Source organism: Puntigrus tetrazona, chromosome 7 (assembly GCF_018831695.1).
Source record: "Puntigrus tetrazona isolate hp1 chromosome 7, ASM1883169v1, whole genome shotgun sequence".
NCBI classification, from domain to species: domain Eukaryota; kingdom Metazoa; phylum Chordata; class Actinopteri; order Cypriniformes; family Cyprinidae; genus Puntigrus; species Puntigrus tetrazona.
In genome coordinates this window covers 29,251,119-29,270,281 of record NC_056705.1, presented here as the reverse complement: position 1 = coordinate 29,270,281, position 19,163 = coordinate 29,251,119, and the positions used below count along the sequence as shown (strand labels likewise).

General features: G+C 38.9%; 1 protein-coding gene across 6 annotated transcripts in view; it reads left to right on the top strand.

Annotated features, from left to right (window-relative positions):
- The window catches only part of pcdh7b (protocadherin 7b), a 114,657-nt gene extending 103,514 nt beyond the window's left edge, over nucleotides 1-11,143 (top strand). For 2 of the 6 annotated variants that reach the window (XM_043244229.1, XM_043244228.1), the window contains exons 3-4: nucleotides 6,042-6,060; nucleotides 7,179-7,317. In XM_043244229.1, the coding sequence (XP_043100164.1) occupies nucleotides 6,042-6,058 (17 nt within the window). In that variant the 3' untranslated portion in view covers nucleotides 6,059-6,060; nucleotides 7,179-7,317. Of the gene's footprint in view, nucleotides 1-6,041; nucleotides 6,061-7,178 lie in introns of all 6 variants that reach the window. The other 4 variants (XM_043244225.1, XM_043244224.1, XM_043244227.1 and 1 more) reach the window with 3 other exon arrangements.
- The last annotated feature ends 8,020 nt before the right edge of the window (nucleotides 11,144-19,163 follow it).

Below are 19,163 nucleotides of genomic sequence, written 5' to 3'. Positions count from 1 at the left end.
GAAACATTTACAAGACATGTGAGGATTTTAGACTTACTCAGAGAAAAATCTGAGAAGCAAGGGACTTGCTCCATTTTCTCTGTATTTAGTCTCATTACTGTCTTGGAAAAACATTCGAGATATTAAAGGGATCTGATTTTCTTTTATATGTGAATGTAAGATAATAATTTGAGGGCGACCTGCGGCGTGTGGGCCGATGTCTGATGTAGAGATAGAGAAAGAGACAGGAGTGCAAGAGAGGAAAATAAATACACACATCACTCCACTGCACCTCATTGCACCATGTCTGACATGGTTCTTCTCCTGCTGTTGTGTTACTGTACACTCTGTTGTCCTGGCTCACTGATGCAGCGCCACTGAAAGCATATGCAATGCAACACTGAGGTTATTGAAGCAAACCAGGTCAACAGCGGCCTCAGTCCTCGTGAAGCTCTACCGGCTCGTTCTCGCCCATCACGTTAGCTCAGCTAAAGCACTTGTGAGCTGACTGCTGCGTTACCTCGTCTAATGCTATTAGAGGGCGTTATGCTGTCAGTTTGCTGGGAATTTCCGAGGGAAAACGCTAAAAAGTTACTTTTGATAGCTAAATTATTCTGTTTGCCCATGAGCAAGTACGTTGCTACTATGTCATATGGCCTCAAAAAGTATCTGAACTTTAACTCTAGTTCATCACGTTAAATATGAAGATGGCCCAGTAATTTTTGACATATAAAAAGCCTAGTTTTTTCTTACATTTTAATCATGCAAAGAACCCTTTTTCACTCTTAAATAATCTTTCATGCAATGCAAATAAAGATTTTTCATTCAACCACTAATGCCAGCAGAGAACCTTTAAGAGTGTAATTGTCTAGTACTTTTTTGGCGGGTCAATATATACGTGTGCGTATAAGTGAAGTAGAATGACAGATGTGATGGTTTGAGTCTAGGTGTCCACAATGTGCGAAGAACTAGAGAATGTGAGAGAGAGAACATTAGATCAGCAGCCTAATGAGTCTACAAGGACAGTCCAGAGTTATTGAATCAAATGGACAACACTAACAGGAAAGAAAAGAACAGTATCCCTCGTTTTTCTTTCCCCTCAATATCCCAGCCTTTTCAGCAGCGTCTGTTGAAAAGAACAACCATCTCTTGTGCAGACGCCTCCTAATGAAAATATAAAACTCGTGAAGCGTCTGTGGACAAAGACAAGATAATGTGTTAAAGAGGGGTTTTAATCTCACTAAGAGAAAGAGCGTGATGCTGATTAGAGGCTGGTTTTAGATGCAAGTGAAACAGACAGGGACATTCACAGGGCAAAACATTCCTGTTGTTGCAAAAAAGTGATAGTGTCTCAATGTGTGCAGTTCACCACTGCACAGTGTCCAAAAAGCAATATGTCAGCAGGATGTCGTCATATAGGTAAACAGTATCAATATGATGTACAGCATCTGCTGAGATTGTGATGTGTGAAACCAGTGGACACTTTGCTATCCCATAAGGCTACGTAAGCTGAGGAACTGTCAGATTTGAAAAGTTGACAAAAAAGTGGGAAAAAGTGAGATGGCCGTGCTGTTGATATCAAAAAGGGTTGTTCTTTGCAGTCGAAACTGTATTGGTTTAACAGCACCCAAGTTCGGGGCTGGTAGAGGGCAAGGAAATGAGTGAACTATCTCTTTAAATATGTTCTTGTTGGCAGTGATTTTGTCATTTCATGCTGGATTTCTCTCCCAGGGTGAACCACGGCATTACTTGACATTGACATTTCGTCTTGTGGTTTGTCGAGGCGCGCGTTATTGTGTGCCTGAACACATGTGGCAGATGCTATTCTGTAAATGCTGTATATGCATCGGATAATCTTGTGGATTCCGCTGATATTTTAGGCTGTCTTTCTCTCAAAGACACACACAGAGCTACTGGACAGAAGGGTCAGCGATTCTGGCTGGCAGTTATGTTTTGGCAGGGCCTCCCATCCGGAAAACAGAGAGCAAAAGAGCAGCCTGTAGTTCAGCGGGCCTCTGAGGGACGAGGCTTAACTTGCAGAAGATGAAAACACATGCACACGCAGAGCGCTAAAAATATAGAAGGACGACTAATGCTTTCACGCGCAAACACGTTCACGCGTGCTAGAAAAGCTAGGCATTAAGCCTTAAACAGCGGGACAAAATACACACACACACACCCAAACACATAGATTACAAAATCCTCATATCCCTGTCAATTAGCTGAGCCTCTGGCCCACTTACAGCTTTCCAGAACCCTGCCACCAGCCTCACAACAGCAGAGCTCCAACTGCGCCAGGGAATCTACTTTTGTCCACACGTAATTAACTCACAGAATAGCTCTGAGAGCCATATCTTCCGTTCCCCCCTCCCGCCGTTCCCCTGATCTCTCGTTTTCAAACCCTCCGTCGGAGAAGAGTGGATGTTTCTTTTGAGTTATTCAAAAGGACTGGCTGTGGAAAATGGCAGGCATTATACTCCGAGCCCCCGTCGGCAGAAAAGCCCACTATACGGAGTGACAGTTAGCGTGCCACAGAGCTGCGTGCGTTTCCGGCTTCTCTGCAGCCCGGCGACATTCGCTCTGCCTTGGGCTAGAGGCCCGAGTATGGCCCCCTTTGTTTGCCGTCTCCAAAGCCTCGCTTTTCAGGCTCAAAACCGAGTTTTAAAAGTGGCTTGGGGTCACATTTAAAGCCAAGGGGGTTTTTAGGGAGAATCTGAAAGGAATAAATACTCTTTTAACTTTGCAGGCAAATATACATTTGGTTTCGCTATTGTTACTCTTGTAGAAAAGTAATATATTTAAAATACAGAAATTGCACACTAAGTTCATTTCTATTAACATAATTACTGACAGATTGCTTGAGACTTGCTGATTTCAAAAACATATTTTTAGAGTATTACTTATGCACAATGTACATTTCTTAATATTAAGCCTAAAATGTGTTTTGATGTCACTATTGATGCACAATTGATGCTTGTATGATAACTGAATGATATAAGTCTTTAAAATAATATATATATATATATATATATATATATATATATATATATATATATATATATATATATATATATAAATAATAAATAATATAATATATAAGTAAATGTAATTGTAAATGTATTTGTAATTTATTTAGCATGACATAAGAGAGATTTTAAATAGCACATACAACTTTGGATCATATTCATAGTTCATGTAATTGCATATTATCTGTGTTTACTTCATATATGATTATTGCTGACCTTGGAATCAGTTGGGTGAAAGTAATTGCAAATGAAATTGTTAAGAAAAGTAAGTTATTTCTGAGTAAGGTTTGAACATTGTCGACGGCCCTCGGTTAGATTATTATTATTTTTTGCAATTCAAAAACATTTCTACATTTTTGTTGCATTCATTCAAATATTTTTAAAAGAGAGGAGAGAAAGAATTATGAATATAAATGGATCAGTGGATTTCAGTCTGACTTATTCACTCCTGTAAGATGTTCATTTAAATGAAACAAGGTGGAGGCAAAACCATTCTAGCAATGATTGAATTCATCTCAATGCATGTTTGACCTGTGTCTGCCCCCATCTAAATGCTCTGAATTATTGCTGCTTCAGAGTGTGTCTTTGAGTGACATCTTAAATGGTCTCCATCTTACCTCTATAATGAGCTGGAAGAGAGACAGAGATTGTGCAAATCACAATTACATGCTGTTATATTACATTAACTGCAGCCTAAAATCAGCCAATGTTCTGTTCCATTTGCAATGAGATTATTGGACAAAACTGTTCTTAGAAGAGAACCTAAAATAGGCGCACAAACTAGGAAAAGATGAAATCCAAGTCTAGACCTAAAAAAAAAGATAGCTTAAGATGGGAGAGAACAAACTTATGGGGAAGAAAAAGAACATTGAACAGGAAACTATACTTAATATGCCAGCACTTATAAGTTTCACTTGAATGCTTCAGCACAGAAGCAGAATGGATAACAGTCAAAACGATCTAATGTATAAAAATCCGTCCATCTCAGACATTCAAGAGTTTCCAAAGTATCTTCCATGCTTAGACTAAACCATAACTCATTTTTCATTGTTGGCTTTCACTGACCATTTTTGTGAAGTGTATGTGTGTAATGTAATGTAGCGTCACAGAGTTAGTGACGGAATGGTGAAACAGAAGCGTAGCCTCCAGTAACAGGCTGTATGGCAGCAGTGTGCAAGGAGCGCTAATAAAGTACCGCTCTCATGCACGCTGCTTCTTTTGTTGTTTTTCACAGGAGGAAACAATAGCTGAAGACGGCACAGTAAGCGATAGATGAAAAGCCAATGTACGGCCTTGAGGGGGCTGAGTGGTATGAGAGCCAGGCATTGGAGTTGTGAAGTTGTGGAGATGCGGTAGTGGTCTGAAAGACTGATTGGCATGAATGTATATCAACTGAACACTAACAATCAAAATTGGCCGGACTTGCAGCTCTATTTGCACAGAATACTAGGCTGATGGAAAATGCTAATGTTGATTCTGTTTAGTTTGATGGACAGTTATACTTCAAATGTACTTCAAAAAGGTCAGGGACATTCCAAACCTGTATGACTTTTCTTTCAGGGAGCAAAACAAGTTGAACTTTTGAAGAATATTCTGGCTAATCTTTTCTGTGTAATACCAGCGAAGCACTGGATAGCCTTTAATTCACTGATATCCTTGTCTAGGTCTCTTTTGCATGCCAATCAGAGAGTGGACTCTTTAATGAATCGACTGATCCATTTCACAAAGGTATAAATGACCTGTGTCATAATCATTATGATACTTTCTGAAATCTAGCAATAGATTTGTTTGAGGTACAGACCAAATGTAGGTCTAAAAGTCTGGTCTAGCTGTCCTTGGCAAGTTAATGAGAGAAGAAGCAGCAGGCAATGTGATTCTTTTGAGCCAGTGAATCAGTTGATCTAATTCACAAAAGTCTAAATGATTCTTCATTCATTTTGATCACACGGAAAAGAACAGCCAGCACGTTAATCAGTATTATTTTTTACGCGTTCTCTGAATGAAAGTAAAAAAAAAAATTTTCTCTGTCATTTCCTTACAGAGACTTAACGCAGTGTTTTAAAGAGATGAGCGTCAGATCGCACGCTGACGTTTTCCTGACAGTCGTGTATGTGAATAACCTGTTACAGTTCTTAATGCCTCTTTGAACACATTAACTGTCACATAAGATTTATCCAGCCATTTTGTAATCCCTGTCTGAAGCATTAACATTGCGCTGGCATATCGACGTCCTGCAGATCAGAGCCTACACACTCATCTTTGTTATTAGTGCTATTGAGGTACCGTCGCTTGACTGAGTGTTCACTGGTGCATGACAGAGCTTTGTGGGGCGAACGTACATCCACACCTTTCCCTAGACACTGGGCAGCAATCCACCCTTACGGTCTCATAAAAGCACACAGGAAGCAGCGCTGAACTCTTTCTGTGGTCTGGTGTCTCGGTCAGACCCAACTAACCCTTACGTGCCCACAATGCAACCACACCGCAGAGACCGCCACTAAAGTTAACAGGAGCTCTTCAGGCATTTATAGTCTGGCCCTGAGGTCAGGAGGACATGTTTGGGGGTTCGCTTGAGGTCAGCGAATGGTCGTAATTGGACAAGGATGCTAAATTGGTTTGCGGCAACTAGTATCCTGAACAGTCTTGGGAGACAGTCTGAGTGGGTTTAAATGCCAGCCTGTTGTAAAGGGTGACTGAAGAACGCCATTCATAGCACTCGTTCTTTTTTTTTTTGCAGCATTGATTTAAAGGGTTAGCAATAAAGAAAGTTGCGGAGCGACACGTTTGTTGCTTTTGTACAGATGTGTTTGTTTCTTTTCTTACTCTCAATTTCTCTCAATCTGTCAATGAATATCTTTTTATGGTCCACCATAGAAGACATTTTTTGCAAACATGCCATGCAATCAATTGATTTTCAGATAACTGCAACACATTATGCTTTTTTGTCTGACACCTTTCACTAAATTGATTAATCTTACATAGCATTGCACTGTGAAAAAAACCGAACAGTGATTCTACCCTATTCTTTCTTTGCAGGAGAAAAAGAACATTAAAAGTAAGCCATGGTTAACCCAAATTTTTGCTCTTCAACAAAAGGCAGCATGCTTTCTTTTTTTAGATTTGCACTCACCCTCTCTTGCTTGTGCCATACCTCACATTTGGTCATTAACCGACCATCTCTAACACTGCAGCTTTGTGCTTTGGCATCAAAGGTTAGGGATTTTAGCATTTACTGTTTGTGTGCACTTCAGCTTAGTGAACTTCATATTCAGCCTTGTTTGTGCATAGACTTTTGGCGCATCTGATGGTTATCTGTTTGCTTGTCAAGTGTTTAAAAGTGTAAACAGAATTCTATTCGTTCAGAAGACATTCTGAATAGAAGAGATATGAGATGTTAAGGATACTAGTGGCTTTGTGGCTTTGAATCTAAAATCTCTTCTCCCAGCCTGGGAAAATAAGCAATCATTCAGATGCGTGACAGTTAGAGCCTTTAGAAAATGCTTGTATAATCCTTTTAACTTACATACATGTGTTAAAGATGTAACCCAATATCATGCCACTTCGCAGCAAATCCTCCAATATGTCGCTCCATAAGTACACTGTAGGTGTTCCCTCAGGCCAAGGAGGGGATTAAGCTAGAAAAAGACACATTGTCTTCTTTCCCGTACAACTTTGCAAAAATTTGATAGCTTTCGTAGAGTCAGCCTGTTTGCTGAAACATAAAAAACATGACGCATACACAGCGCTTGCATAAAAGCACACCAACTACACACAGCTAGATGGATTCAGGCCGTTAGTTTAGAAGTCAGAAGTCATGGAACGGTAGAATTGCCCCACGTTTTCAAAGCATGGTCTTCTTTTTAGAGCTCACATTATTTCTTCTTTCGTTTAATTTGTGTTTTAGCTTTAAGTGTTGTTGTTTGTGTATGTACCTTTCCATTTTTGTGTGCTGTGGTATGTGTTGACCATGAAGTTACAGTGATTAAATGAAAAAAATGCACAAAGCTGATCAAAAACATTTGTCAAAAAGCAATTTCATGAGACACATACCACAATTTTATTATTATTATTATTATTTTTTGTGTCAATATATCAATGTTTTCTTTAGTTTCTCCACTTATTTACAGCCAAACAACTTCATTAACGTTCTGTTTTCTTCTCTGTTTCCCCCAGACTCTCGGCCCCTGCCTGACGTAGCTATGACGGGTAAATGCACACGGGAGTGTGACGAATACGGCCACTCGGATGCCTGCTGGATGCCTGTGCGCACCTCGCCTGAACGTAGGCCCAAGGCCACCCCTCCCAAACTCTCCACCTTCATGACCTCCCCCGGCGGCAGCGTTGCCGAACAGCCCGGCAGCCAGGAGACGCTAGCTGTTGCCAACGGGGACCCCTCGCACCTGCTGGGCGACCGTAACCGTAATCTCCTTAACAAGAAGATGGCCTCCTCCTCCTCATCCTACGACGCCTTTAGTTCAGCTGGTTTTTCCGCCAGCGAGGAAACATCTCGCCCCACCGAGGAGATTCCGCTAGCGCCCACGGGTGAATACAAGCCGACGCAATGCGGAACTCTCACGAGGCGGGAAGTTTACCTGTAATCGACACGCGGCGGCTGCGAAGGGACGATGACAGTGACTCAGCATGGTCAGAGATGCTGTTAGCAAACCAAACCCTAAAACAAAAGCAACATGGATTTTCCTCAAACTGCTCGCGCAACGCGTGCGGCGCTACTTTCGAACTTAAATAGCCGTCTGAGTAAAAACTGTGGAATTACATGTTGTAAATGTGCGTGAGAAGGATGAGACGGAGGAGGGGGAAGTGGCAGAGGTGGAGAGTGTTGGTGGATCAGTGCTACTTTGCTGCTAGCGTATCGGGCCCCGTAGACTTCCCCAAAGTGCTGCCTGGTTTCTGTAGACCTCTTTCTAAACATGCATGCATCATCTAGCCCCTTAAGAGTGTGTGGCCCTTGAGACAGACCTGGACTATACCTTTTTGTGTTCGTTTTTATAACCGACCACGAACCGATGAGACTGGTTCTGTCTTTTAATCCGTTTTTATTTTCGGGGGTGGGCGGGATTGTTTTTATGTGGATGTATTATGTCCATATGCAATCAGTCGAAGTGCTGAACTGTCCGGACAACCAATCGCATTAACAAAGAAGAAAAAAAGACAGGCTAACGATGGACGAAAATCATCGTACGACGATCGGTGATGACATAACTAAATGATGTCGGAGCGCTTCGTACGTCGTCATTGACTTTAGCCTTTTACAAGGGTTTGTAGATACTCAAATGGCGCAAGTGAACGGCGTACGTGCTGACGAACTTACAGCGCGAGAAGCAAGTTTACCTGTGTGCCTATCAACTTTATGTACACATGAAGGAACACAAGCATACACAGATCCACTAATGCACGTTTTTTTGTCGTGTGGGTGAAGTATTGTACATATATATATATATAATCTGTAAACATACTCTGGACACACACGCATTGAAATCACGAGCGATCCGTTTTCATCCCGCTCACATGCACCTCTGGAAGTAGAGGGAGGTTCTTTACATTGCAGAGCTTGTCAGTTATTTGCCTGAATGCCATGGGTTTGTGTAATTGTGGTTCATCCCTCTCTAGATGTGTGAAACTATGCTGAAGTTTTTGTGGTCTCAAGATGGCCTCCTGGCGCGCACACTTGCAAACACGCATACGCACACACAATTGATCCGCGCACTGTACATACACATTTTGATTATCCCATAAAGCCACAGGAACACTATTTGGAAATGCTGCTGGGGTGAATTAGTTTAATAATATTGCCCTGCTGAAGAGCTTGGGCTGGCCCTGTGTAACATTCCTAGTATGAATGTTAAATAGAGCAATAAACTCATTCAACAGATTCACTCTCAATCTCACACACTTCAGAAGAGTAATCAAGGATGAGAACTCGTGTCCCTCGTGTAGCAGTCAGAGTGAACCGACTACTTGTACAATCACATTCAAAGTTCTGCTACTACAGGCACGATTGGAGCGATTGCAATGCGACGCATGATGCCGCTGTATAACCAAAGTATCGGGAACAACATGACGTGATGTCTCAAAGAACTGGGACAGAAAAGCTCCTTTTTAGGTCACATGTTGCTTTAATTACCTTCACATATGTTCCAGTGCAATGTGGGGAAACCACATGCACGCTTATACATGCATCACGGGCCTATCCCAAACCATTTGCAAGAGTAGGAGTATACCTAGGAGGCGTCGTGCTTTTAAAAAAGGTGGTAAATTATTCAGATGCAATTGATTTTTCGTTTCGTTTTGTTTTGTTTTATATGTTAATGATTCCTTAAGTTTGAACGGACTGCCTTTTTTGCAGCTTCCAGATCTGTAGTCTGTATGTACTACTCGTGTTTAAAAGAAGTGCTCTGATGCTTACAAACTGTATACATAGATATGTACTTTTTATTGCACGTTTAAAGGGAATCTACACTTACTATGAAGAAGAAGAAGAAAAAAAAAAAGTGTACAAATATCATACCCTGTGAACATGGAAGTCCACTGCTTGCATTTGTTACGAACAGACACTAGACATTGTAGTATGATTATGTATATTGATTTGACGAGGATGAAAAAGAATCATACACATTCGTGATTGACTGATTTATTTAGGTTAGATTTATTTTATATCATCCGTTGCTTATCCGATTTATTTATAATTTTGTTTTATAGCAAACGTGCTTTTATCCATTGGTTCTGTAATGTTTATATTCTTTTCACAGACAAGTACCTTTCATTATGTAGAAAATGAGTTGTGAAACTTGATTCCAAAACAATTCAAAGGAGTCTCACGTAACTCACAACTCCGTTCTCCGTTCTATTTGTTTTTCAAATATACGCTCATAATGATGCCCTCTTCGGATCTCATCAGTCATATCTTTCCCTTTCCTTCCCAGTGCCACTTTGTATATGTAGTGCTTCTGTAAAAAAGAAAAGAACAAAAAAAAAAAAAAAAAAAACAAAACTATAGAGTGAATGCAAAATATGCAACTGTGCCTTTTTATACCTTTATTGGTATGACTCGTTGGTTTTAACCAGTATGAAACCAATTGTACTGAGATGCTTTCTAAAAGTGAAGGAAGAGTACTTTATGCTAAAACTACAGTTCTGGCAATTTTACTATGATAGACTTTCAAATAACAAAAGCTTTTATCTTGTGGCTTCTTTAAGTAAGCTCAGTCGAACTTTGTCAAGTATATTGATGAGTACCAACTGTACATGTCATAGGTGATACCCTGGTATATCCATCCATTTCAAAGTAAGCATGGTCTCACGTCCAAACTGCAAGGATAACCGTAGTCACGAAAGCGACGGATAAGTAACGATATGGTGGCGGCACAGCAAAACAAAAGAAAACGCTGCGTCCTTTAAGAATGAAGCAAGCACGCTTTGAGATATTCTGCCGTTTTCGTGATATAAGAAGGCAGAAGAAACACAAAGCTCCAAAGGTCTGTGAATGGGACACACACCTCAGAGGAATATATATATATATATATATATATATATATATATATATATATATATATATATATATATATATATATATATATATCAGCTGATTAGACACAATAGGAGTATATGGCAGTTACTATATTTAAAAAAAAACAAAACAAAAAAAAACTCGAAGATCAACACCTACATCTACTGTACATGACTGGAAAACATCCGCACCTTAATTCTTAAAAGACATCAGACTTTGTTGTCGACGTGCTGAACTCGCTTTCGTTAAATCGTCGTTTGCACTCTGGGGTGTGTGTTCCTTAAGCTTTCAACTTAGAAGATAAAAGACTTAAGTTGTAGCACTTAGGTCATAGGACACGTCACAGGTTATGAAAAAAGAAATTGTAATTTTAATCATACTCTATTTGTCCTTTGACTTGGATGTTGATGTAGAATTGAGGATTGATTTTAATCATTGTTTTATTAGGAGTCACTATGCACGCAGCTTAGCTGAACATGGCAAATGTACTGAGCGCAAGCCCACCTCTATTTATGATCTATTTTACATAATTTTTGCTTTTGTACAGGTATTTCTGTAAATAAATTGCTTGTCATTTTTGTCTCTGCAGAAATTAAAATATACCATGATACAACCGTGGCTGGGTTTGTTTTTTTGTTTTGGCTTTTTTGTTTCTTTTAGTATATTACACAAACGATAATAATTTCGTTTGTCAAATTATACATTGAATACTTGCAAACAAACAAGCAGTCGAATTAGTAAATAAATACACGATTTGTTTGTACAGTGTTTTTCTTGCACTTTATTCTACAGTGTGTACTGTACATGTACTTACAGTGTATTTAAAGAATACATACTTAAGAAAGTATTGTAATATAAAGGTAGGTTGAGGGTTAGTACCTAGATATTACCCAGTTATTGTCATTTCTTTAATAAGTACACGGTATGTACATGTGGAGCGGGACTGTAAACTAAAGTGCTACTTTTTTCTGCTTGTTAAAAAATGCCAGCCAGTAATACATTTTAAATGCATTGCAAGTCAAAGAGCACATTTGCACAGCCAACACAGTCTGCCAAGCAACATACCTATAAACGAAGCCTTTTACTTTGCTAAGTTGTGATGTCAAACACAGGCTTCTTTGCTTGACGGCATCCAGTTTAGAAATAAATAGAAAGCAGATACCGTTCTCCGTTTTCCCAATGCTGCTAAAACTTTCATTGAGTGTCAATCATCAATCAGAGATAATCATAGCACAGTTTAGTTTTAATGAATTCCTAAACAGAATCAGACTCAGTACATTAAAACAGTGTCTAGACTCTGATATAGAACGGTGCTCAAAGCTACAGTTCACAGTGATAATCAGTGCTTCTGACTCATTCAAAGAATTCAGTAAAATATGTAAAATATAACAGTACAAAGCAATACCACCCATGTTTCATCTACATTTTTACATAATCACACTACAATGTAATTAATGTACCAAAATAGAACTCTAATCAAATTAGTTTTAAACAATGTGTCCGACAACTGCTTTATTTGGAGTTCTTATCTGGTATACAGTGGCACAATATAGTTCTGCTTTTTTTTTTTTTGAAAAGGCAAACAGTCGACTTCAATAAACAAGACCAGACACAAGAAGAGATGAGGTGTGTGCTTAACTAGTGATGCTGAAAAATAAACTTGATAGTGTGCAGGTGTGGCTGGTTGGTAATCAGGAGAGAGTGTGCGCTGTGATTGGAGGAATCCAATCCGTGAAACTGCCCGACTAAATGTAGAATTAAATACGCATCTTGACTCCACCAAAATTGTTCTTTGCGAGCTCCACAGGGTCAGAATTCATGGTTGGGCTGCTATGGCTAAGCATTTGGTCACTCATGCCAGTGCCAAATGTTGGTTTTAATGGTGCCAGCAGTGAAAGCATATATTGTTCTCTGATGGGTCCGCTGTTTTTTTTTTTTCCCTCACAAGTTACAATCTGGAGAAGCCCCAAACAGGCTTACCACCTGGGCTGTTGCATGCCCAAAGTGAAGCATGGGGGTGGATCAGTGATGGGTTGGGCTGCAATATCATGCCATTAGCTACTGTGCTTGATGGGTCACATGCCAGTGACTACTGAACCGTTCTGGAGGACCATGTGCACCTAATGGTTGAAACATTGTACCCTGAAAGTGGTGCCATATCTAGATGATAATGCACCAATACACACATTAAGACGAGTGTTGTTGAACATGAAAGTAAAATTGAACCTCTCCTGGCCTGTGCAATCACCAGATTTAAATATTGATGAGATATTTGGGGGAATATTGAAGGAACAAGTCAGGAAATGTTTTCCTCCACAAGCATCACTTAGTGACTTGGCTACTGTTCTGCGAGAGGAATGGCTCAACATTTCACTGGCCACTGTGCAGGGTTTGTATCTGTCATTACCAAGACAAATTGATGCTGTATTGGCTGCAAAAAGAGGCCCTACACCGCACTAATAAAATACTGCGGTCTAAAACCAGGTGTTTCAGTCATGAATGCCATGAATGTTCAATGGACTGCAGGAAATTACTCATTCAGGCTCTATGAAAAATAGGGAATGAGGTGTTTTATACAGAAAAGATATTATTCAGCAGCAAAAATGTGTCATTTCCAAAAAAAGCCTTATAAGTAGAGCTGCAGACGTATACACTGTGAACAGCTGTGAATAACAGGAATTATTTTTGTCTCTGTGATTAGTTGCACAAGGACGTGGGTAACACAACCCTTGAGATTTGTTTAAAAAAATGCATTATTTACCCTGTGCCCTAGAGACTTTGCTGACTTCTACTTTTGCAGAAGGGTGCCTAAACTCCCCAGAGTTCACTGCTGTTCCCTGCTCAGCCTCATAAAGTCCCTCAGCCAGCGTGATGGATGTAGCACTCACAGAGGACTGACCCTGGACCAGCGGCTCTCAGCTGCCGCAGAAATCCAACGTGACCCTCGAGGTATGAGAGCACCGCTATTACACCCCCAAAACTCTCTAACTTCTTTTGGACTCAATAATGTAAACTTGTCCCTAACCTTTTTGACCATGTTTGACCATGATTTATACAATGCTCCAAATACAGGCTTCCTGGGTGTAAAAACAACAAATAATAGTAGCAAAAACGTGAAGACTTCTGTACAGCATTACGTAATTATGTTTACAAAACGGGGGGCAGGAAAGGACACCTCATCCGGAATGAGAGCAAACTATGTAACTGTGTTCGTCCCCCATCTCAATAGCACATAATGCATCTTCATCTGGATCAGATGTTAGGGTGTGGTAAAAGGGAGAAATGGAAAGAAATGGAGATCCAGATAGAGCGGGAGAGAGTCGATACTCAGCAAGGGTAATTAATAATGTCATTGATCAGCGCTCACTGCTGTTCTGCTCAAGATGGTGTTTTGAAATGAATTTCCCTGTCATATTTAACCCTGCCTTTGTCAGCCACTGATTGAGAATTATATGAACCACCGAGGCAATGCCAAAACATATGGGCCCAGCCCATACCCTGTCAATGCAGAGTTATGTTTACCTGATTTATGATTTTCTAATATTCTCCTCTATATAACGGGAAATTCAATCAAAGGCTGTTAGCACTTTGTACAATTGATTTTTGGTATTTGCGTGGACTATTTTTTTTCTCCTTCAGTATGAAGTGAAAGAATTAAATCAGCATTTCAAGTGCTGTGGAAGTGAAGAACTAAATGATGAGTTTTTTTAAAAAAAGTCATACAATATATTTAAAAAAGATTTCCCTGTTCATTCTCTGTACCTATCATAAAACGCTACATAAATAAAGGTGACTTTACTTGAACAGCATGACTGCGAATGTGAGATCTATAAACAAGAAGTCAATATTGACTAATTTACTAATTAGGCAATTATTTTTGCTTAGCCAATGGAAATAGTTACAAACAGTGAAAGTCAAAACAAGATTATGCTGCTGCATGACTACTGGAAACGCACGGTAGTTTCATTTCTGAATCAATCTGTGTTTTTGAACAAATCAGCTGAGTGAATGATTCAGTGACTCACTTATTAACACAGTCACGTGTCAACACCTAGCGGCCGACAAAAAACCAATCCAGACGCACAAAATAAAAGACTACTTGCTGCATCAGGTGACTTATTAATACATAAATATGCAATGTTTAATAAATGTATGTAAAAAAAAAATAAATATCCAACCACTAATACAGAAGAGTGCATTGATACAAACAGTGAAAATTCTCATTGCTCATGGAACCCCCAGCCCAAATGCATGATGCTATATGGATGGTAATCCAAACGGATTTGCCAAGAGCTAAATTTGATCACTTCCAGACAGTTTGAGTTCTCAGAACTGATGGCAGACTAATATTGGCCAAATCAACCTTTCTCTTCTAGCAGTGGCCATATTTCTTCCTTTTTTTATGTCACGCTGTTAAGAACTGCCAGTGTGATCCATCGAGGTGGAGCTCTGGGCCTCAGCACTCATGTCCATAATCTGTCCCTTCCCTCACTATCCCATTAATCACTTTACATTTTGACAGACTGAACTAAAACCCTGTGATTTAACCAAGCGAGAGTGTGGGTATTTGTAAATGTGATGGAACAGTGACAGGCAACAGGCACATCTATTGTCTGCTCTGGATCAAGTAGGTCAGCACTTATTCCAGACCATGGTCAAAGTGCACCATTCCTGCTCTGATAGATTAGCAGTCATGGCACGAGAGACAGCGAGTTTAAGAGACTCTCTATTGACATGCTGCCCACATACATCTCTGCTGCAGCAGCTATGTTAACAAACAGGAACAGTCTGTTTATTAGTGCACTGTGTCTTTTTTTTTGTCTATTGTATTATTTCCCACTGTATGAACAATAAATAATAACAGCACATGGATTTTTGCTTCTACTTCTAATTTAATTCATTAAAAATTAAACAGCACAATGCAATCTGCAATCTTTTTTTTTTTTTACATTTATTTCAAAATGTGCAATCATTATAAATTAATAAAATTAATAGGTACTCATTTCAGTGGTGTTACATGAATATTTTTTTAATGACTATAACTGGATTCGTACCCAGACAACATTAGAAATGGATTTGGACCTTTTTACATCCTTAACTAAAATAGTTAACTAAAATATATGAAATAGTTTCTTCCTTCATTAATTTATTAGTTAATTAGTTAGATAAAAAAATCTATATATAAAAATTTTAATTTTATAAAATTTGAATTTATTAAAAACTCTAACATCATGTAGTAATAAAATTATATATATATATATATATATATATATATATATATATATATATATATATATATATATATAATTTTATTACTACATGTAATATATATATAATATATATATAAATATATATATATATATATATATATATATATATATATATATATATATATATATATATATATATATATTATTTTAATAAATAAGAATTAATTATTATTTTTGATGTTTTATTGCTAGATGCTTAGCCTCATAAAAGTGTAACAAAAAAATGAATAAAAAGCTATACACACAAACACACACTGTTAAATATAAGGCTATTTTATTCTGTTGTCGCAGTAAAGCATCCAACTCACCATTTGCTGCAACACATTGGAAACATAGAGCTTCCTAACAAGGCCTTGTGTCAGCACCTTGCTGGTGGGAATTTACTCACAGTTTGGGCATCAGGGGATCAAATGAGATTGACCATATTAAGTGTTTAGTCAAGGTTTGGAGAATGATTTGAATGCCACAGTCTACATAAGTGATATACACAGCCTGACCTTGCTGGCAATCTTAAGATATTATTCAAAGTTTCTCTCTCCCTCTTTCTCTCTTTTGCTTTGAGTGCGTCTATGTGGGGAAAATATGATGAATTCGGTCCACAGTTTGATCCCAAGCTGCATCTGAGCTTAAGAGACTTGAGAGCATGCCTGAATCTCAAGATGGGAACGTGTTTGGACTCTACCATACAGCACACACACACACACACACACACACACACACACAGAGCATGACTCCTTCGCCATCACAGATTCTTTCTCTCGACACAGCGCAACACATTTATTTCCCTTAACCAGCAAGATTTCTGTGCACACACACTCACACTGACATGGTGGAAGAAGCTGTTTTTCTTCATTCAGTAGGTGCTCTGAGCCCCGGCGTCCTCAGCCGGCGCAAGAAGCAACAATAAATACTGACTCCAGTTAAATAAGCATGTGAAATAACAGTGCTCAAACAAGGCCTCGGAATGTTTCAAAACTGTCCCCTCTCGCGTCTGAAGGCATCTTTATAAAGCGTGCAAATGTATGGCCGTGTAAAGCGGTTATGAATAATGCAGCGCGTGTGTGGTGATGGGCTGCAGAGATGAATGGTCTTGGGGGAACAGGGCTTAGACTGACTGCCTCTTACCACTTTATCCCCTTAATTACACCATGGGATCCGATATAGGGATCAATTAATTCAAGTGGCTCTGGATTTGGCTGATTGGGGATTTCAGAGAGCCATAAAGCTGATAATATGAGCGCTCTCGATTCCCAGAAGGGATGTGGAAAGCGAACAGATGCGAGCAGCAGACACAAACACACATATGCACATACAGACGCACACTGACAAACAAACAACATGCTGAGCGGTGAACTGTGTGGGCTGTGCATCCACATGATAACTCTTGATCTTAAGTAGACTCTCAAAATTGCTATCGGCAATATTGTGTCAAACATTAAAAACGTACAGTACTGTATATCTAGGCAGTCATCATCACAAACAGAAGACCAAAGAGCATTTACAGTAGAAAGCGAGAAAACTGGAGGTTGTCTAATGATCTATATATTAAAGCCAGATTTGCTTACAGCTAGCAAGAGCTAGTGCTTTTTGAGAGTCACTAGTCTCAGGATTACTGTTCTTTATGTTAGGTGGCCTTAACTACTATGTACTTGCATCAAAGAATGAGTACAATGTGCTTATTGTGATTATACTGTATTGCAAAATACTTTTTGATGCTACTGAGGTGGTATACAGGGAACGTTTGGGACAGGTTTGGTGGTATGGGTAGGTTTAAGAGTGGGTTTAAGAAATAGTTCACCCGAAAATGAAAATGACGGCATATTTTACTCATTTATCCTATTTTCTAAAAATGTATCCTGGGTCTTCCGAGCTTGGTAATGCTTGTGGACAGCGAGCTCTGTAAATCGGATATACTAATGTATACTTACCATTACACTTGGCTGACTTTTGACTCGATGTAGGATGTAAGTTGCGTCTTATGTCGAGCCATAGGTTAGCCAAGAAACCGGTACTCGTGGAAAAATTAAAGTCAGTTATAGAAATAGAAATACATTTTTTTGTTACAAAAACCCATTGATCTGCTTCAGAGGACATGTGATAATGTATAGATTAGTTTTATAGGTTAGTATATCCGATTTACAGAGCTATGGCCATTATACATGAGCATTACCAAGCCTGGAAGTGCCAAGATAAATAAAGATAAAACACTCGGCCTGTGTTTGTCTGAAAGGCTGCTCTGAATAGATTTTTTTTTTTTTTTTTTTTTATTTAAGTACAATGTAAAAGCATGTATGCACACAATACAACGTGTAACAAATGATTAATTTAAATGTAAGTACATAGTAATTAAGGCAACCTGATATAAAATGGGACCGGATTACAATTAATAAGTAAATAATTAAAATGATGGTGAAAACAAAAAAAAAGGCACGGACAGTTTTTTCTTATTTTTTTTAATTAGAGTTTCCCTTTCTGAATCAAAACAGAGAGCGGACATTTTTAATGCAAATTGTGACCACAACTTCAGGTGAAATTTCGACAAACAAGGTCAGTTGTCCTTTGTAATAGTGATGCATAAAGGACTTTCACACGAAACTGATTTCATTAGTAAAGATTTGCAAATTTGTGTTTAAAAAGTTGAACAAACTTGAATCCAGTGGGGGAATCTTCAGGCAAAATTTTAAATCATACAAATTTTGCATTACAACTGTAAACATGACTATAGTGTAAAATCATTTCTATGGGATAAAGCTGAATTGAATTCTGTAAAACTGGGCTGTCTATATCACGTCTTTGTCCTTGCTCTGATCCAGCCTTTACTCTCAGTTGTGTTTGTGTCTCTTGTTTACCCTCAAGGTCCCAAGGGAAGTTTGCCGTCTGCTCTACAGACACACACACACACACACTCCCTCTGCTCACAACTTAGATACAGGAAGATTTCGTAAGGTTGCCATGGTAAATCAAGCATGTGATACACACACACATGTACTTACTGTACAAGATATATGCACTGTGAACATATGTAAAAACATACACTTACACCAAAAAGCGCTGTAGGATATGAACAAGCATAAGTATACGAATAAACAAGCATTTGCTTGGCTGACAAGATGGAGGGAAATTTGGAGCAAATCTTAAAAGTTTCAAATTATGTAAAATCTTCCAATGTTGTACCGATCGTGCTTGATCCTGTTTATTATTGATCATTTTAAAATGTAGCCTTAACCCCCAGAATGCATCATGTGTACTTCTACATCACCATTACTATTCCCTCAGCATCAGTTTGAACTTTAAGTTTGTGCCCTCATGAATGGATTTTAGAAATCTGTCTTCTCTAGTTTCAGAGTTTCAGAACTCATCATT